General features: G+C 42.2%; 1 protein-coding gene and 1 non-coding gene across 2 annotated transcripts; both read right to left on the bottom strand.

The window, feature by feature from the left end:
• Positions 1 to 13,128: 13,128 nt before the first annotated feature.
• LOC121837999 (piggyBac transposable element-derived protein 3-like) lies at positions 13,129 to 15,461 on the bottom strand. The gene is made up of 2 exons (XM_042293948.1): positions 15,305 to 15,461; positions 13,129 to 14,976 (listed from the first exon to the last, which is right to left on the bottom strand). Exons 1-2 carry the CDS (start codon positions 15,341 to 15,343, stop codon positions 13,222 to 13,224), a joined length of 1,794 nt encoding a protein of 597 aa, XP_042149882.1. The 5' UTR covers positions 15,344 to 15,461; the 3' UTR covers positions 13,129 to 13,221.
• A 2,145-nt stretch (positions 15,462 to 17,606) lies between these two features.
• Trnag-ucc lies at positions 17,607 to 17,678 on the bottom strand. Its single transcript has one exon. It is a non-coding gene; the product is annotated as a tRNA-Gly (tRNA).
• Between the last annotated feature and the right edge of the window lie 716 nt (positions 17,679 to 18,394).

The raw sequence follows: 18,394 nt of genomic DNA, 5'->3' as shown, positions 1-18,394 counted from the left end.
AATTCCACTCCTTTTCCCTCCTATGAAATGAGGTACTGAGCCCATTACCGCTCCTCAAATGGAAGAACAGCGCCATTCCCTTCCTCTAACTACAAAACGTGAAAAATGGCTCTACAAAGTTTTCTTCTGCTTCCGACAAATGAAGCATAGAGCTGTGTGTATTTAAGGCATAGAAAAAAACAAAAATATGTAAAGACACGAAGCAGTGACTCTACTAAGCCAAGCGGAAGTTCCAGGAAGCACTTGGTAGCACTGCACACATCGAGGGCGCGATCAAGCGCAAAATGCTCGTACCTTACGTAAAAATTTGAAATCAGGGTTTTGTGTTTTTATTTTGGCGAGCGGACTGTATGTCTTTTATTTATCCTGATCAGACATGTGGCCACTGCGTTTGTTTGATGAGGCCTTGAAACTATTTTAGTGTGCGAAGCAAAGAGAAGCTATCATGATCTCTGATTTTAACACTTCTTTGACAGCCCCGCCAGTAGGCTGTCAGAAGCGTAGGTGCTGTTGTGCAGAAAAGCAAGTGATGCATAACAAAAAAAAGAAACATAAAGACCGTTGACAAAGTGCAATTTTTACGGTGTCAGCATACCGGAATATTGGACCATGTCATGAAACATGCCTTAAAGGTCCTTTCACACAAGGGCGGTTGCTTACGATTACTTACTTTATGTGAAAAGTTCCCTGAATATTTGTGTTTGGTATATCGTGTTCAAAGCTACTCCTTGAACCGGTCGCCATGCTTCATTCGAAGCAGGGATGTCCGGTGACTCGGAACGTAAGTGGTCGTAAATGGTCCAAGCGTAACGTAACGTACAAACACGTCCTTGCGTGAACTGACCTTGAAACGTATGATTTCACTTTTTCGATAAGGATTTTTCAAATCCTTGCCATATTCAAATCTTTTTTTTTTTTTTTTCAGGGGACCAATAGAAATTTGCTGGGTTACAAGCTACGTGTGCTCAGTATTTTTCGATCGTGACTTAGAGGTAACAGTGCAAAAGATAACTTACATTTTCAGACCACACGCACAACCTCAAAAAGGAACCTCGCGCGTCGCGTCCCAGACATTCACTCTACGCTATCAATTCATTTTCCGTAAATCGTTCATCACCACTACCTATTATCTGGAATCGAGCTAAAGCATTGATCTGCGGGTGTGTCTGATGTATGCACTCAGAAGGCCATTCAAGGTGTGTCGTACCGTCCACTGTGGTTCATCGAAAAGTAAAATGGAGTGTAGGCGCTTAGTAACAAGATGGCTGTGGGGAATCGGTTGGCGGGCCTGTTTGTCACAGAAGCATCCGCCTATTGTGGCACTTTGGACTCGGCGCAAAGTGAGTTGGTGGCACTTTAGGCTCGAAGTGGGAGGGCCGCCATTCGAGAAGGGCGGGTGGCGTGGCTTCGTTTGTGCCTAGTGCACCCATGCAGGGGGCTGTAATCGCGCATGGCCGCTAACGCTGATTTATTGCGTCTTGTGGCGCCAGTAACGGCATCTTTTCTGTCGACAAATTTCCAGTTTTGGCTACTTCACTGGGGCACCAATTTCATCCCCGAGAGAGCATAAGCCGGTCAGGCAATCAATAATACATCAGTCACCTAGAATTCAGTGATGCTGTTTCAAGTGCCCCGTTGACCATGAGCTATCATTGCACCAGGCAGGCTGTAAGCCCGAGCTCAAAATCGACACAGCTCGCATAAAAACTGAGCCAATTATATTCCCACTCTATTTGAGGCAAAATGCATCTGATTCCTTAAACATTCTATTCTTGAGTCATTCTAACTCCAAAGTGGCCACACCGTCTTTTTTTTTTTTCTAGCTCTTTTTAAATTGAAAGGAACGGCTGTAACGAAGACGGTCCTACATACTCGGTTCAAAAAAAAAAAAAAGCCATCCGAATGTTTGAATGACTGCTGCGGAGCGGCAAATGGCGGAGAAGCAGCGTTTCTCTGAGGACCCTAGCTTTTCTCAATGACGACTGTGGGGTCGTCAGCCGGGCTAGGAATATTGCAGGGCTTTGAAAAAATCTAGTCGGGGCCTCATGGCTTCGAACTTTCCCTCTCGTACAGCAAGCTGCTTGTACGAGGGTTACGACAATAAGAAAATATCGTTTTTGATACATAATGTTTCAGAAAATTTGGCGAATCGCTGCTGAATCTTTTTAGTGACACGGTGTTGCCCAAGCTCAAGTGTTCAAAAGAGCGAATTTTTGTTTTTCATGGAAACCTTTGGCTTTTGTTTGGGGGGAATCTAAATTTCAATCCCATTTTCCAATATAAATTTAAAAATTACTTGCACATTTTGAATAAAATATCGGTTAATGCTAAAACGTCGGCATCTCGTTCGGACCTCTAGCCCTACCTGAGGCAGAGAATAAGCCTTCAGCAATACGTAGTTTATTTTTTCGATGAAAAGCAATGCCCTGTAAATAATTTTTGAAGCACGCTGTAGTTTAAAACATCAGGTCTTATTTGTGCTACCCTGCATACGCTTTTTTAGTTTCTCTCATTTTTATATAAATTCACCAATATCACTTGGAATTAATAGGGTTCGAATGAAGCTCGCTACCGTCTCTGTGGGAACAACTTCGTGATAGTTACGTTTTGTCCTCTAGTTCGGTCTTTGCGCCAAGGTGACCGCCGCCTTTTTGTTTTGATGTCTACAAGGGTTGCAATGGTTTAAAATATATCTGTAAAATGTAAATCTCGCTATAAATTTTCTCCTTTTAAAAATAAAATCTCTCATAGAAAAAGTAATTCAAAAGTTTCCAGTATACACGGAGCTATTTTTATACGCGGTATACCCGGGTATAAACAGTATACCCGGTATACAAGGAGTTATTTTTAATCACAAAGTATGTACATTATTGAAGGAGAAATAAATGCGCGTGTCCATTTAAGATTTTTACGTTAAGAATGAGGCTTCATTTTCGGTGCCATTATGAAAACAGGAATAAATTTAAAAAAAAAAAAAACATTTGCAGTGCCTTATCAATTGCTTACACATATACTGCACCAGCGTATAGCTAAAATAAGTGATTATAATAGTCGTTTTAGCAAAAAATGACGAGTACATAAAAAAACATATTGCTCATATTTGTCAGGTTGTGAAATTGTGTTTTGCCTAAATCGAAGAAACGCCTCTAGAATTACACCTCCATGGTTCAGAATATACTTATAAAACCCGAACAAGACACCTTCGGAATTGTATATAAGATAGCCCAATAACCACAGCCTAATTATGACAATTTTTACCAATTTCGTATGATATATATTATAAAAAAATAACGAAACTGGACTATCTACCGATGACATTAAGTCGTAGAAGTGCAGGTTTCGTTTTGAGGTAGGTTGATATTTTAAGACAGTTGGAAACAGAAAACCGAAACATTAAAGTTTGTGTCTCAATTTTTTTTTTATTATTAATACAATTTAGGTACTTTTTTTCCAGGAATAACACACAGTTTGCCAGGTGCTCTATGCTACGAACGTTTTTCCTAACGTTCCCACGCCCTGCCCACGTCTCACACGATCACGCAACCAGGCTCACCAGGGTCAGACTTCAAAAAGAAAAAAAATTTTTTGTTCTATTGTGGGCCACAACTTGTGTGTCCCCCGATAGCCAAAAGTTAGAAAGTAAACTGTGAGAAAAAGGTCTACCTACAACTCTAGAAATATTTACTCGTGAAAACCGCATAAAAAGTAAAAGAGCATACAGGAAATAATTATAACGTGGAAATATGGGTTCATCCTAGTGTGCTTTCAAAGACGGACACTGTCAAGACGGTGGCACAAAAACACCTCCCTTGAAGTACCTTATCTTTTTCTATATCTGTGCCGACATTAAATAATACGTATCACTTCGTGACGCCTGATCCACCAAACAAAAAAAAGAAGCATCATTGATCCATTATGCCAGAAGGCTAATCAGTCGCCTGATTTCATTGGTTTTATTATATAAATAAGTTCAGCACCCAAAAACAGCAATTTTGAGGGTCAAGTGGCTTGTATTGGCAGGCTTTTTATGTGACAAGGTATTTTTCTTCTTGATCAGAACTCCAAAAAACCATTTCCAGTTTACTGGTTTATTTTTATTTACTTTTTACTATCTAGAGTAAGGTAAACAAAATACAAAATCCTTCCATGCAGGTACCATTTGTGTGTTGTGTTTTTGAGTGATATCTGGCCGCTCCTCACACGCTACAAATGTATTGTCCCAAACATAATTTGAGCTAACTCTAAGGGCGGGTCAGGATACCTCTACTTGAATGACTATATTGTTTGCAGTATTTCAATCGCAATTTTGTTTGTAATAATTCGGTAGCTTCAGTGGCGAGCTCATTTTAGATAATGCTAATGCTACACTCCGTTTCAGCTTACGATGGACCGCAATGGAAGCTACAAATCATAGCAGCCAATCCAGTGCATGTGAACATATCGCGTGACCACGCGCCTCTTGCTTTGCTGCGTCTGTCACAAAAGTGACGTGACGCTAACGCGGCATTGGATTGGCTGCGATAGCTCGTCGGGTCCTCTGAGGACCATCGTAAGGAGAAACGGAGCACAGTCTGTTCAAATTGCATTCGAATTTCATAATGACATTGATCAATTTTTCTCTCGTGTAAAGATCTCTTTATATTTTCATTTATGTCATAATCATATGTAAATAATTTGGTGCCTGCGTCTCAACTGCTGTTTAGGTGGCTAGGGACTAGTTAAGCTGTGTTACAGCTTTTTTTCCTTTTCACCTTCCAACTGTAAATTGTTGGCAAAATATATATTTATTATTATTATATAAACTACCAATGTTATTTTTACGGCATATATTCGACTTTAGGTCGACACCTATTTTTCATCGTATAAGCCAATTTGTATCTTGTCACGATGCAGGTGGGACGTGACAATAAACCGGGCGGTGATAACGCTTACAGCCCTGCAACCATAAAAAAAAAAAGAAACCAGAAAAAAAACACGCGTGAAGGAGAAGGATTAGAAATAAAAAAAAAGACCAAACAGAAAATAAGTGATAAAATAAAGGTGGCGTTTTGTGAACGTGCGAACCGTTGGGTCAGTGCTGCTATCCCATAATGTCCAATAGTCCGGGCATTGAAAATGTTGTCCAATTGACATCGCTTCACTCGAAACTGAAGCAGAATACGGTGATATCAAAGTTGTCAGTTTCAAATCCTACTGGCCTTGACGCGCCAAATTTGGTAGGTTGCGCCATTTCTACTACCCTTCTTGAACAGTCGGTCGGGTTACAACTTATTTTCATCACTCTTTTTCTCTTTTCTTTTCGCCTTTGGGATCTAAAGGCAGCATACATTTTTTCAACGCCTTGGTCTTTTTCTATTCAGATTTTCTAAACATAATTTTAATGCAGGGTAAAGATTAAGGGTGTTGTAAAACGTAAAGTAGAGGAGGTGCTGGGTTTTAATCGTGGTCCGTGTGTGGTATTCTTTCGCAGCGCTTTGAAATATTTGAAAAAAAAGATGACTTAAGACAGTATATGGATCTCAAGAACAAGTTGCACTATGCATTCTTTATAATTTCTTTTTATTATTTGTTCTTTGTTTCTATCTGACATCCCGGTAAACGCAGCCTTTAATTCCGATTCCTTGGTAACATATATAAATTTCATTCTCATTGTCCTTAAAATTTTAAGTCAACACCTATACTGTATCCTTGAAACGCTAGTACTGTGCGAGATTTTGCTTTAAGTGCCTATCGTTCTGGCAGTGCTACAAAAACGTTTAGTTATCAATATTTTTTTTTTGAAAGCGCGTGCAGTGGACTTTGGGTGCTACAAAAACCCAAAATATAGAACGGGTTGTAAACAGTGCGGCGTAGCTCCGTGGTAAGGCCTCCGTTTCGCACTCAGCAGACCCAGGTTCGATTCCCGCGGGCAGTGGCGATCTTTTTCGAGGATATTGCAACATCGACGACGGACGCCTTACATCGCCAACTATAACAACAACTGCTGCAGCACGAACAGCTAAAACATACACAACTGCAGTCACTGCAAGATCGACAACTTCACCATCAACAACGGACACCATTTCCGGTGGTGAGAAGAGCCCATAACAGCTGTAAAGAGAAAGGGCACCCGCAACTATTGTGTTGTGCCCCGAAGTCAGGACGAGTGTGGGGCAGAGACTCGCTAACTCCTCAACTCTGAAGTTAACTCCATCGGTATTGGTTTTCTTTTTTTAAACGTAACGTCATTTAATTTTCCCTCTGTTTTCGAAGGGATTTTTCCCAACCAGATATGATTTCATATATTAGGAACTTCCTATAGCTAACGACTGTCCCGACGAATGCAAAAAGATCAACTATTGCGCCCTTTTTTTAGCTTTTTGGACGTCACAACGTTAGTTTTAATATATTTGTGTGTCATGTTCGGTGGACCATTGAGCCTTGCCCTCGCCAGAGCGTGTACTCTTTTTTTATTTTCCAGCGTACTCTATACCGCACCTGTTTATTATGCAGGAGCCGCTCATCTATCGTCCACTGAGCACTATAGGGCGTCATTTACAGGACTGCACAACAAGAGAGCGCTATTTATCATTTTGATGCTTCTTGGTGCATGATTGGTTCATCGGGGCTTTTATCGGATAGTGCCTCAATATCATCGGCTGCTCAACGATTATTAGATGCACCGGATCGGCCAAGACCATCATCTCTAAAGCTGTTAATTACTATAGCGATCCAATCACAGTGGCGCGCGGAAGAAGAATGGCAAATGGAAAAGATGTAGGTGCAATTTAAACATGAAACAAACAACAGCGCTGGACGTTTGAGGAACTAAATGTAGTGGCTATCCTACTGCTCAACATATTGCCGCGTCCTTGGCGGAGTTAACAATGCTCGAGGATGCCCGGACGCAGAGGAAAGGGTTCTATTACCACTTTGCCCGGATCTTTCTTTTATTACGCGGTACTCTACTGGCAAGTTCTAGATCATTCACGTCAGTCATCGAGCATACTGGTTTGTAACATTCTTGAACGTACCGCTTGTGTCAGAGCATGAAGTGGTAGCGCGCTGTTTCGTGACCGGCATAAATCCCTCGCCGACGCTGGATGCTTGATATCTTCTGTTTTTGTTTGTAGGCCCAGGCTTGCCTCATGAGACGTTTATTTTTCATGTTCTTATTTCGTCTCCCATTTTCCATCCGAGACTACATTGACCAGCACGTTTACGGAACACGTTCGGGTATAGTACTGACTCTGAACGCGAGGCGCGTGAAGGAATGCATTGAACGTTTGTCAAAGTTAGCCTCGTCGACAGCTAATTCAATTAGGAGAAGTCTTCGTGAGTAACTGAGTGCACAGGAACGTCAATGATACCCCCCCCCCCCCCTCCCCCCCCGACGTGCCCTGGAACTTCCAATGTTAGGAAGGACTTTTCCAGCGTGCTGTACGTGAGAGTGAAACTGCGAACAAGAAAGAAACTTTAAGTGGTTGTTGGTCAGCGACTGCTTTTTTGTAGCTTCCTTCTGTCCGCGATACATTGGGATGGGGGATGTGTTAGTGACGGTATAGAGTGGGAGTCTTGGGTTAGCACGCAATATTTTATTAAGCAACGAAAGGAGCCTCTAGTTAGTAAAGGCCGCACTGGTTCAGCGATAGAACTTAGGATCACTTAGCAGCTCTTGGAGTTGCTGGACTGCTCTTTGGGGGAAGAAAGCGAAGTAGTTAGGCGAAAATAAGGAAAGCGAGAATAAGGGAAGAAATGGAAAAGAGGTTTCAAATTCCCTTTGGACTGGGAAGCTCGCAAAAAGTGCTCTATGTTTCGGGGAAAAGACTGTAGGTGGCGCGTTCTGGTTGTATTTTTTTTATGTTGTTGTTGGTTTTTGCATATTGTGCAACACAGTTCTAAAAAAATAAGTGGAACATTATGAAGTCATAATTTTTAGTTTCCTTAATTGTGGTAGTGAAAGTCTTTCTAAGACAAGTTATTAAATTAACCTCTGTTGTTTAAAGGATTATTATTCTGAAGCAGTCGGCTCGAGAATAGCCACAGTTCCAAACTGAGATTTGGTGCTCACTTGGCTTACGTTTCTTGCCGCAAACTTTGTTCATGAGCTTAAAAGTTAAATCATAAAACGATTACCAGTTGGCTGTTCTACGGACCCAAGATTTAGCTTGCGAATATCTTTTAGACAAGAAAAACCGAATCGCATGGAGAATAAACGTCCAAAATCACGTTGCAAAACTAAATCTGCGTTTTTTTTTTCGCTGAGTTGTACATAGGTCTTTTATAGATGAGCCACGTTTTGGCATTAGATGGAGAAAAAAATAGAACACTAGAGACAGCACCGTGATGCTGCTATAATATATAAGCAGGCTCCTTTTCACAAAAATGTGGAGGACGGACCCAGCCCTAAAACGAGGGCGGCCCTCCCTTATAAATGCCGGAGCGATGTAACTGGACGATGAACTGCCACGTGCCAATGTCTCCAGGCCAAACGCACGTACGATAATGACCTGATACAACAAGTGAAACGAGCTACGCACTCCAATACTTGCAATAAGCGTATAATATTATTAGTTAGATTCTTCCGAAAAACAAACAACTTTTTTGAAATTTTTGAAGATGTACAGCAAACTTGTCAGCAAACCTTCTTATAGAACGAGGGTAACTGAAAGCTTCAACGCTTCATTTCGAACGAAGATAGCCGGCATATCGTAAAGAGATCAATAATAATTCATTTCATTTCATTTCATTTATTATACCCCCAGGGCCCGAAGGCATTACAGAGGGGGAGAGCAACAAGAAGGTTAATGCAAATAACATAATACATATTTAGACACACTCAGTAATAAAGTAATTAGTTATTGTACTTTTAAAGAGCTCAGAGTCCGTGATAATGGCGATCGACCGGGGAAGGTGGTTCCACTCCTGGGATGTACGGGGAACGAAAGATGAATAAAACGTGGTACTGATAGAGTTAGGAATGCCCACCTCATGTTGATGATCAAGACGGAAGGAAACATAGACAGGCCGAGCAATTATTTTGTCGCGCAGGAAATAATTATGGTGATATATTTTATGGAATAGGGAAAGACGAGAAATTTTACGACGTAGAGATAAAGGTAGTAATGAGAGAGTTGTTTTCATAGAAGTGACGCTAGCGGTGCGGTGATAGTTTGTGAGGATGAAACGAGCGGATCTGTTCTGAACGGCTTCCAATGTAGATATTAGAGTGACTAGTCCGGGATCCCAGACAGAAGCTGCATATTCTAACTTGGGACGAATTAAAACTTTGTAAAGAGGTAATTTCAGTGAGACAGGTGCTAATGAAAAATTTAATTTGATGTAACCTAACATGCGGTTAGCGTTAGCTGAAATATGCTGAATATGTGTTTTCCATGAAAGGTTAGAAGCTATATGTACGCCTAAATATTTGTACGAAGATACCGGTTCTAGATGAGCATTATTAAGGAAATAGTTAGGAGAGTCCTGAGACTGGCGAGACACACGCATGACTTTGCATTTGTTAGTGTTAAGCTTCATAGACCACGAGTCAGACCAAAGGTAAATAGCATTAATGTCTGATTGGAGAATACAGGTGTCATTATGATTGAGAATCTCACGGTAAAGTACACAGTCGTCAGCGAACAGAGACACGGACGAAAAGACACTAGTGGGTAGGTCGTTAATATAAATTAAGAATAGCAACGGCCCTAAGACTGTCCCTTGCGGAACCCCTGACGCAACTTTGACAAAAGAGGAGTTATTGTTATTCACAGTGACAAATTGAGACCGTTGAGTTAAAAAAGACTGTATCCATGCGAGAATGTTATTGTCTATGTTAAGTTTGGAAAGTTTTAGAAGCAGAAGATTGTGAGAAACTTTGTCAAATGCTTTGGCGAAATCCAGGAAAATGCGGTCCGCCTGGGATCCTCGGTCCAGAATCTGATGTAGGTCATTCGTGAAAGATAGTAGTTGGGTTTCACATGAAAATGATTTTCGGAAACCGTGTTGGGCATTGTTGAAGAAGTTGTTAGATACTAAGAAGTTGACAAGGTGAGAAAAAATTATATGTTCAAGAAGTTTGCAAGGAATGCTGGTTATTGAGATCGGACGATAATTAAGAGGGGAATATTTATCTCCAGCCTTGTGAATGGGTACCAACTTCCCTACCTTCCAGTCTGATGGGAGAACAGCGTCTTGTATAGACTGTTCAAATGATTTTGTTAAAATAATTGAGGAGTATTGTTTAGTGTTTTGTAAAAACTTGGAATTAATACCGTCCACTCCTGCTGAAGATGACAGTTTGAGTTTATCTATGATATGACCGACACCAACGTAATCAAGAAAAAGAGGATCCATGGGCAAGTAATCGGCACTCTCTAGCGAAGGGAAATCGTGCGTGTTATCAGTAGAGAATGAATCTGCAAAAGTACTATTTAATAGATTTAAACACTCATCGCTGGCTATACAATCACCATTTGCGGTTTTTAGTGTGATAGATGACTGCGTCTTTTTGTTTATTGTATTCCAGAATTGTCTAGGATTGTTGATCAACATTGCGGGTAGGCTATGAGTCATGAATTGTAGTTTGGCGTTTTCAATTGCTTTTTTGTACACTTCAGCAGCAGTACGATAACACAACCAACGGTTCTCGCACGTGGATAATTTTGCGGCTGCTTCTGAAAAATTCGCAAGGGAAACCGGCAGCCTTCAGCTTGGCTACCTGATCAGGTAGCCAAGCTGAAGGCTGCCGGTTTCCCCTGCTCGGTCATTACGGCGGTTGCTGAGACGTTGCTCCAGAAGACCAAGGAAAAGCAGAGGACGAGGCCAGAGCCGCCACAAAGGATATGTAGACCAGAAGTGGTGCCATATATAGAAAAAGTGTCCCACAACCTCAAGAAGGTAGCGAATAGGTACAATGTACCTTTCGTATTCTCTGCGCCACGCAAGCTTGCGGGCCTTTGCCCGAGGATTTCCTCAGGAAGAGAAAAGACAAGTGGCTGCAACAAAAAGCACGCCCGACCGTTTGTGGATTGTGCCACAGCGGTGGTATACGAGATTCCGCTCTCGTGTGGGAAAGTATATATTGGTCAAACTGGTCGCTGCGTTAATGACCGCGCACGGGAACATGAATTGTCGATCAGGAATAAAGGCAATGCACACTTGCCTACTCACTGTGCCGACTGTGGGTGGGATGCGCGATTTCGGGAGATTAGGATCTTGGGTAGAAGCAAAGACAGCACAGCCAGAGAATTGATGGAAGCTTTTTATATAAAGAAGAACCATGACTGTGTCAGTGATACCTCGGTTTCTTTGTTTGAAAGTGAAGTGCAGTTTTTATCCGGGTTGCTGGTTCGATAATGACTATCGTGGAATGTGTCTTGGTGGATGACTTTACTATCTATTTTCGTTTTTTTTTCTCGTCTGTGTAGCGTGCTGCGCATGCTCTTTCTGGATGTTCGTGGTCGATTGCGCACGAATAAAGTAGTTGAAAGTTTGCGCTTGTCCGTGTCTACTCGCTTGTACTTGTCCCCTGTGTCGCGCAAAAAACCTCCTTACTGCATCATGAACCAACTAGGCCAACAACAAGTTTTAATCAAGTTATATCATGGTGTCTTTTTTAATATTCATTTTCTATCTGTTTATATGCGTTTACCGGCACAAAATCATATGAGGCCATCAAGTTGATATTCTTCGGCGTTAAAATTCGACGTCTGGAATGCTTTCAGAAAAGTAAAAACAGGCGAACTTTATATTTGTGAACATTTCCCGAGATATTCAAATACCTTAACATGCAAACAACTGAAGCAAAGCAGATAAAAGGATAATACTTCAAACAAGACCCATATCTTCCTTTTTAGACGACTATCTTCGAACATTTCAACAAGATGGCGCTCTAGAAGACTGGAAGCTAGTTTTGCATACATTTAATTCGCATAAATTTTGTACAGAATGTTATATTTTCACTTTTTTACTTACACACACAAAACGCACATTTCCGCCCCATCAACGAACTTAAAACTATACAAGACACTGAATATGGCACAATGAGATTTCCAGAACTTTGAGTATTTTAATTTTTTTTTGTTGTTATTTTTGATAATGATTTTCTTTTTTGTTACATTCAAAAATAAATATTCGAGGCTACTTGAATAACAGCAAAAGGGTTGTTAAAGTTATTCGGATTTTGTAAAATAAAGCATTGATCAGGTTGCGTTGAATAAATGTAAACCTTGTTATGGTAGTTAAAACGGAGGTTCGGGCGAGTTGGATGTTCATGACTGACATGGAAACAGCGCACCCTCAAAACAAGCACTCGAAGCTTTCATGCACACAAAAGAAGGAACCACTTACACAGCGCTGACTGACAACTCTACGTTATATTTACAATTTTCGTTTTCGTCTTTCTTTGGGACTAGGGTTTCTATGGCAAAAAATAGCCCTTTTCTTCTTCCTTTTTTTCTGTGCTTTTGTAATAGGAAGCTAAACCATAAAATTATTGTATGGCTAAGTACTCTAGTTCTTTGTTGGACAACATTACGGAAGGAGTGCTGACACATCTCTCCTTTTGCCTGCCAATGTTCTCTGATTCCATGATTTCTCTTGTCAGCTTGTCGTAGCTCCTGCCTAACACTCTGCATTTCTCCAGCTGCGCTGTGCAGCCACAGTCTCGGCAGTGAATTCCCAGGTGTCCGGAGGTTTTGTTGGTGGTAGTGCAGTTGTGCTCACGAAGGCGATCGTTGACGCACCGTCCGGTCTGTCCTATGTATTGTCGTCCACAGGTTAGAGGGAAGGAGTAGACCGCCTTTTCGGTACACTGTACGAAGTTGTTTTTATGTTTCTTCGTGCACATACGTCCTGCCTAGATGTGCACACGTCGCATTGCGCAGCCTGTTCCACGGTCAAAGATAATAACCAAATTGTCCTTCTAATGAACTTTTTTTATACAAAATATTTAGGTATTGACATTAACCCATTGCTTCCCAGTGCAAAAAATAGTGAGAGTATTTGAAAAATATATTGAATACAGGGTCACTGAACATAAATATAGACACAGGGGCCAAAAAAAATTTCATAAGTGCTACGAATTGTCTACTATAGCTTGTTGCATATCTGCAACACTGGGCAGTAAGTGAATATCTCAAAATATTAGCCATATATAAGAAGTTTATTTTATCAAACAAGGCACAGCAGTGATGAACAAAACATAGAAAGACGTGCTTCCTAGCATGGATAAGTTACCTAACCCCGATGGAAATCGACGAAACAATTCCGGTCTTTGTTTATGCACAAGTGAACATTGCACTTTGAGCAAGCGACGTAGCTGTAGCCTCCTGTGCACAACTTGCATCTGTTGCGGCGGTCCATCCAAATGGGCCAATGATGGCTACCATCGCCTCTTACGTCGCGTGGAACTTGTGGTGACGCCCGCTTCACCAAGGGAAGATTCTCTCGAGAAAGGCGGCCAGGCGGACGCTTCCTGTACAAAACCAAGCTCGTGGCAAGGTCCGCAAGAAATTCTCGCAGAGGCTTGGAAGATTCCCTTTGCTGCAGTGAGTGACGCTTGTGCAGAAACCACGCATTCACAGCAGCAATTTTGACGGTGTGCCAAAATATGTACATGTACCACCGCTTCGAGCGTATGGAAAACCTGTAGCTGTAGCACATCTTGTCTAGTAGGTCAACACCACCCATCGATCTGTTGTACTCGGGTACAATTGCTGGACATTCAACTGAGATGCGAGACTTCTCTTTCTTGTCCCATCTCTCTACAGAGGTGACCGGTTCCACACCAGTGCAGTTAGAAAGAAGTGTGACCGGTCTGTTGTCGAACCACTTTACAGCTATCATGCTTCTGTCACCACATGATGCGACACATGAATCACACGTGCCACGACCTTGCATCTTCATTGCCTTCTCATCCATTAGTTTGCACGACTGCAGTCTGTTCTCTCTCACAGTTCCAATGTACGAGATACCCCTCCGCGTTAGCTCGCAAACTAAGTGTGGTCCCGTGAAAAAGTTGTCAGCAACGATGAGATTGTTGTCCCGTTCAGGGAGACTTGAACACAACTGAAGCACCACTCCCGCACCAAGGCCTAACTGATATCCTTCTTGGTCTCCGTAGGCTCCCTTGCTGCATGCCTGGTAGATGTCAAAGTCGTAACAAAGTCCAGACTCGCCAGCACGAGCCCAGAGCTTGAGGCCCCACTTGCACTTCGGCTTGTTTGGAAGGTACTGACGAATTTGCGACCTTCCACGAAAAGGAATCAAAATTTCGTCGACGGATGACTTGCATTCCTGAGGTATTTTCAGCATGTTTCCCCGCAGTGCTGACAGCCATGGTCGCAGCTTCCAGCATTTGTCTTGTTTCACTTCGTCTGTTGCACCGTCGTTGTCAGCAAAATGCAAGTGACCAGCAATCTTCTCAAATCGATTGCGCGACATCACCTGTGCAACCAGCTCATAGCGGCTTCCATGTTCCCAGTAGGCACGTACATTGTGCATATCCACAAGTCCCATGCGAAAAAACATTCCTAGAACCGAGGTGAGCTCTTCGACTGTCATGTTTAGGGGTGTTCCGTGCTTCTGCATATAGTAGTTGTTGGTTTCTTCGACAACGTGTCCCAGCATGCTCCTCGAAACAAACAGGTCAAAAAGCTGCTTCGCTGACAGGGGTTCAGCAGGAGGCAGAGGGAAGTCATTTTCAAAGTCTGTGCCAGCTTGGTCAAACGCACATTTTTTCCATGTGTAGCGTTTGTTCGCATAGGCTCCTTTCAGGTCCCCCTTAGCAACTCCTGTCTCAACATTAGCGTCAGTGCTCTCGACGTCTTCATCGCTGCTATCTTCAGTGATTGCTTCGCATTCTTCGCTGCTGCTTTCACCCGAGAGATCACTCTCGTTGCAATCGATGTTGTCCAGCAGGTTGTCATTTCCAAGGAACCGCTTTGGTCTTGTCCTTGGCACACCATAGAAGGCTGAAGGTGCAATGACGGCCTGTAGATGGGATAAGAACAAATTACCAAGAGTGAAACAACATCCCGAAATGACAGCTGAAAGGTATTACCTAACCGAACAACAAAATTGTAGCGAAAATTGAAAAAAAAGCGAATGTTGCATATATGCAACAACCGTGTGAAGTGACATTCACTGCCCACTGTTGCACATTTGCAACATGCCAGGAATAAAAAATATCCAGCTTCATATAATGTATGAAATGCGAGATTCTGCATGCGATTCACGCGAAGGACATTCCTAGAGGCTCCTCCGGTAATATAGAGCTCCTATTTTCAGTTTTAGGTTCTTTGTGGAAATGTAAACATACCTGGTTTTGAGAACTCCCGCACGGCGTGGAGGACGCCATTTTCAAACGATTCCTGCGAGCACAGCGCTGCCCCTAGTGGTGAAAATCTGAACTCCTTGGATTGAGAAATGCCCACTGAGAAGAGCACTGACAACTTTTTGTCACAAAATGGGCCCGATGTATTTTTCTTGAGTAGTTGAAGTCTGTGTTGCAGATATGCAACATGGGGCATTAATGGGTTAAAAAAGCGTGTTAGTTATACATTTGGATCGCTCAAAATAGTCATGCGCCACCAAGACGAGACGCTCCCTCACCGATGCATCGCTAGGAAACTTTCGTTTTTTCCGCTGTTCGTTTTGTAATATGAAGTTGAATTTTCGAAACTAGTCATGCTCACCATAAAAAAATAATTAGTATAATCCGCTCTAGAGTGAATTTTTGTGTTGCAGCGTGGTTGATAATGCAGTTTTCTGATGCGGCACCAGAGCTGGGGGTACCGCACACTTAGGTATGTCTAACTATAAGCAATCAATTGTCGCACCAGAGTAACAAGGTCGCTCCTGATGCGGTAATGCGTGCTCTACAAGAGTTTAATTGCTACTTTCTTCATGCCAAACGCAAAAAAAACAGTATATCAATTTAGAGTGCGATTTTATGGGAATTCTACAACCATGCAGAAAAAAAAAAAACATTAAAGAATATGTTCTTCAGCAGAAGCAAAATAAATACTTAAAGTCAGGTCTCACCTCTTAGTGGAGCTGCTGCGCGACCGCAATTTCAGGAAGGAAAATCGAACGATGTTACTTCAGCAGCCATTGGGAGAATGGAATATGAGTAAATTATATTAACAAAAGAATTGCAGGGTCGAGAGCCAATTTCTAAGTCAAGCCTTCGCTTGGAGTCAACGTAGCTGCGCTCAACAAACTTGTCATGTCAACAACAAAAAAAAGAAACGCCGACTGATTTATTTATTGGTGCGGCCAGAGTAACATCTGCCACCGCAGAGCGAAATTCGATTTCTATTTTATATCCGGTCATGTCGTCTTCGCTCCCTTATGAGCATCGGTGCCCTACCAACTGCCAATAACCCTTCCTTTCAACCCTTAGGCCACCACAAGGCAACCAAATACCTAGTACGAAATTTGAACTGGAAATCGGATCGTTCATGCTTCACTTTATCCGAACCAGCGAGCATGAAACACAAAAACCAAACAGACGCGAAAAAATCACAGAGTTGACAAACAGAGTTGTGGTGCCAATGAACGCGGTCTTTCTAAAATTGCCTCGATTAAAATGCAAGAAAACAACTAGGTATACTTGGCAGTGTCTAATATGAAGCTAAGAAAGTGAGAATAGACTTTACGAGTTCAGCGAATATTCGGTAGTTTGGCAAAGCGTTTCGTTTTACTGAGGTGCTGACTCCTGTGTCTGGGGCGCTCTTCACAGCGCTAAATTGAGAAAGTGTATAGACAGGTGCCACTTTAACTTCGCTTCTATGCCGGAAGAATCGTTCAGTTCCCGGGCGCGTGCCGCCATCTGTTTGCAGACATTTAAACTCGGCGTCAACATTTTCTGCCTCGTGGCCAAAGCTAGCGTAGTTTCCGTAGTTCTACTTCTGTGCTCTCAAGGCTATTGGACTACTTGAACAATTTGTTTACGTTTCTGACGCAGGGCTCGGCTGACGCTGTCGAATACTGCACCAGAGTTCAGTTTGGCTTCTGAGTCATGCCCCACGAGTAAAGCATCAATAGTATTTTTTTTTTTCTATATGACCCATGCACCAGAAAAGATGTTGTGAGTGTATAGATTCACGCGCAGCACGTGATGACCTGAGCAGTACTAACTGATCGTAGAATAAATGATTTCGTACGTGCATTCTTCAACGGCTTGTATTAATTATTTACTTAGAAATGAAACTTCTCGAACTGATAAGGTGAGCGTGGGCAGCACGAGCACCTATATTCCCAGCATTCTATCTGGCGCATTGATAATTTGGCAGGAGGCAACGTTACTATAGTCTCCACAGTAATGCTTTGAACCCAGTTTTGGCGGTTAGCGGAAATCGAGGCCCCAATGTATCCAATAAAGAAAAAAAAGAGGCCTCAATGTATCACACTGGGTTTTGCAATAGTCGTTCAAAATAATGTGTTTTTTAAGGCTTTTTTTTCACCAAACCTTATGGACGGGTAACAGAATAAAAACAAAATAAGCGCAAAAAGAAAAAAAAAAAAAAAGACGCGAAAAAACAGGTTGCTGAGAAATCAAATGGAGTTCGGACAAGACGAGAAAAAATTTATATAAAAAGATAAATAAAACAATTTCATGCGTCGGCCGGGAATCGAACCCGGGCCAACTGCTTGGAAGGCAGCTATGCTTACCACTATACCACCGACGCAGACTTACACTGTCGGAAGAAACCGGAGAGTCTAGATACAGAAATAACTCCATCGCGTCACAGCTGGGCGCGTAATGAGGTCGCCGTTGGCGTTTCTTGCCTTCCTTTCAGGAAAAGTTACGCTCGTTATTCCGTGCCCCCCGACAATTACTTGCCTGTCATGAAGCTACATATTTCTCGCTTTGGAAACCTACTTTGTTATCGATAATATTACACACTAGGGTAATATATATATATATATATATATATATATCGTTACGTTTTTAATTTACAAAAGGACGTCCATAACCAATTCAGAGCCAATTCGAAGTGTGTCACGCGCCGTCTGCACGCGCTTCGTTGTCGTCCTCGGTGGGTTCTCGCACGCGCCTCGGCAGCACCGCTATACTATTTCCCCTCCGAGTTTTTTAGTGATGTTTCTTCGTAGGTTGGTTCATTCTGCTTAACAACCTCGCCACGTTCCATTAAAGACAGTTCTTTTTTCCGGGTGCCGTTGCCGATGCTCATCACGACAGTTCCTCCGTAACACCAAAATCCAGCACATTGGCGTTTTTTGAAGTTGATGCCCGGGCACTTGTCACTTGGCCGCCACTGTCTTCTATTTTCGTCACCCCTAGTGACATGGCTAATCAAAACTCTGATACCGGCACACATCATATCGGTGCAAAGCATCACTGCACATTTGCGCATTTTGAAAACCAACACCGAAAATGAAA

This window comes from Ixodes scapularis, unplaced genomic scaffold (assembly GCF_016920785.2).
Source record: "Ixodes scapularis isolate PalLabHiFi unplaced genomic scaffold, ASM1692078v2 PGA_scaffold5__190_contigs__length_132052651, whole genome shotgun sequence".
NCBI classification, from domain to species: Eukaryota; Metazoa; Arthropoda; class Arachnida; order Ixodida; family Ixodidae; genus Ixodes; species Ixodes scapularis.
Note: the sequence above shows the minus strand (reverse complement) of the source record. Positions and strands in the feature narration are given on the sequence as shown.

Coding starts and splice junctions, on each gene's coding strand:
- LOC121837999 (XM_042293948.1), bottom strand. CDS start 15,343: ATGGCGTCCTCCACGCCGTGCGGGAGTTCTCAAAACCAG. Junction 14,977..15,304: donor GCGGGAGTTCTCAAAACCAG/GTATGTTTACAT, acceptor TCCCATCTACAG/GCCGTCATTGCACCTTCAGC.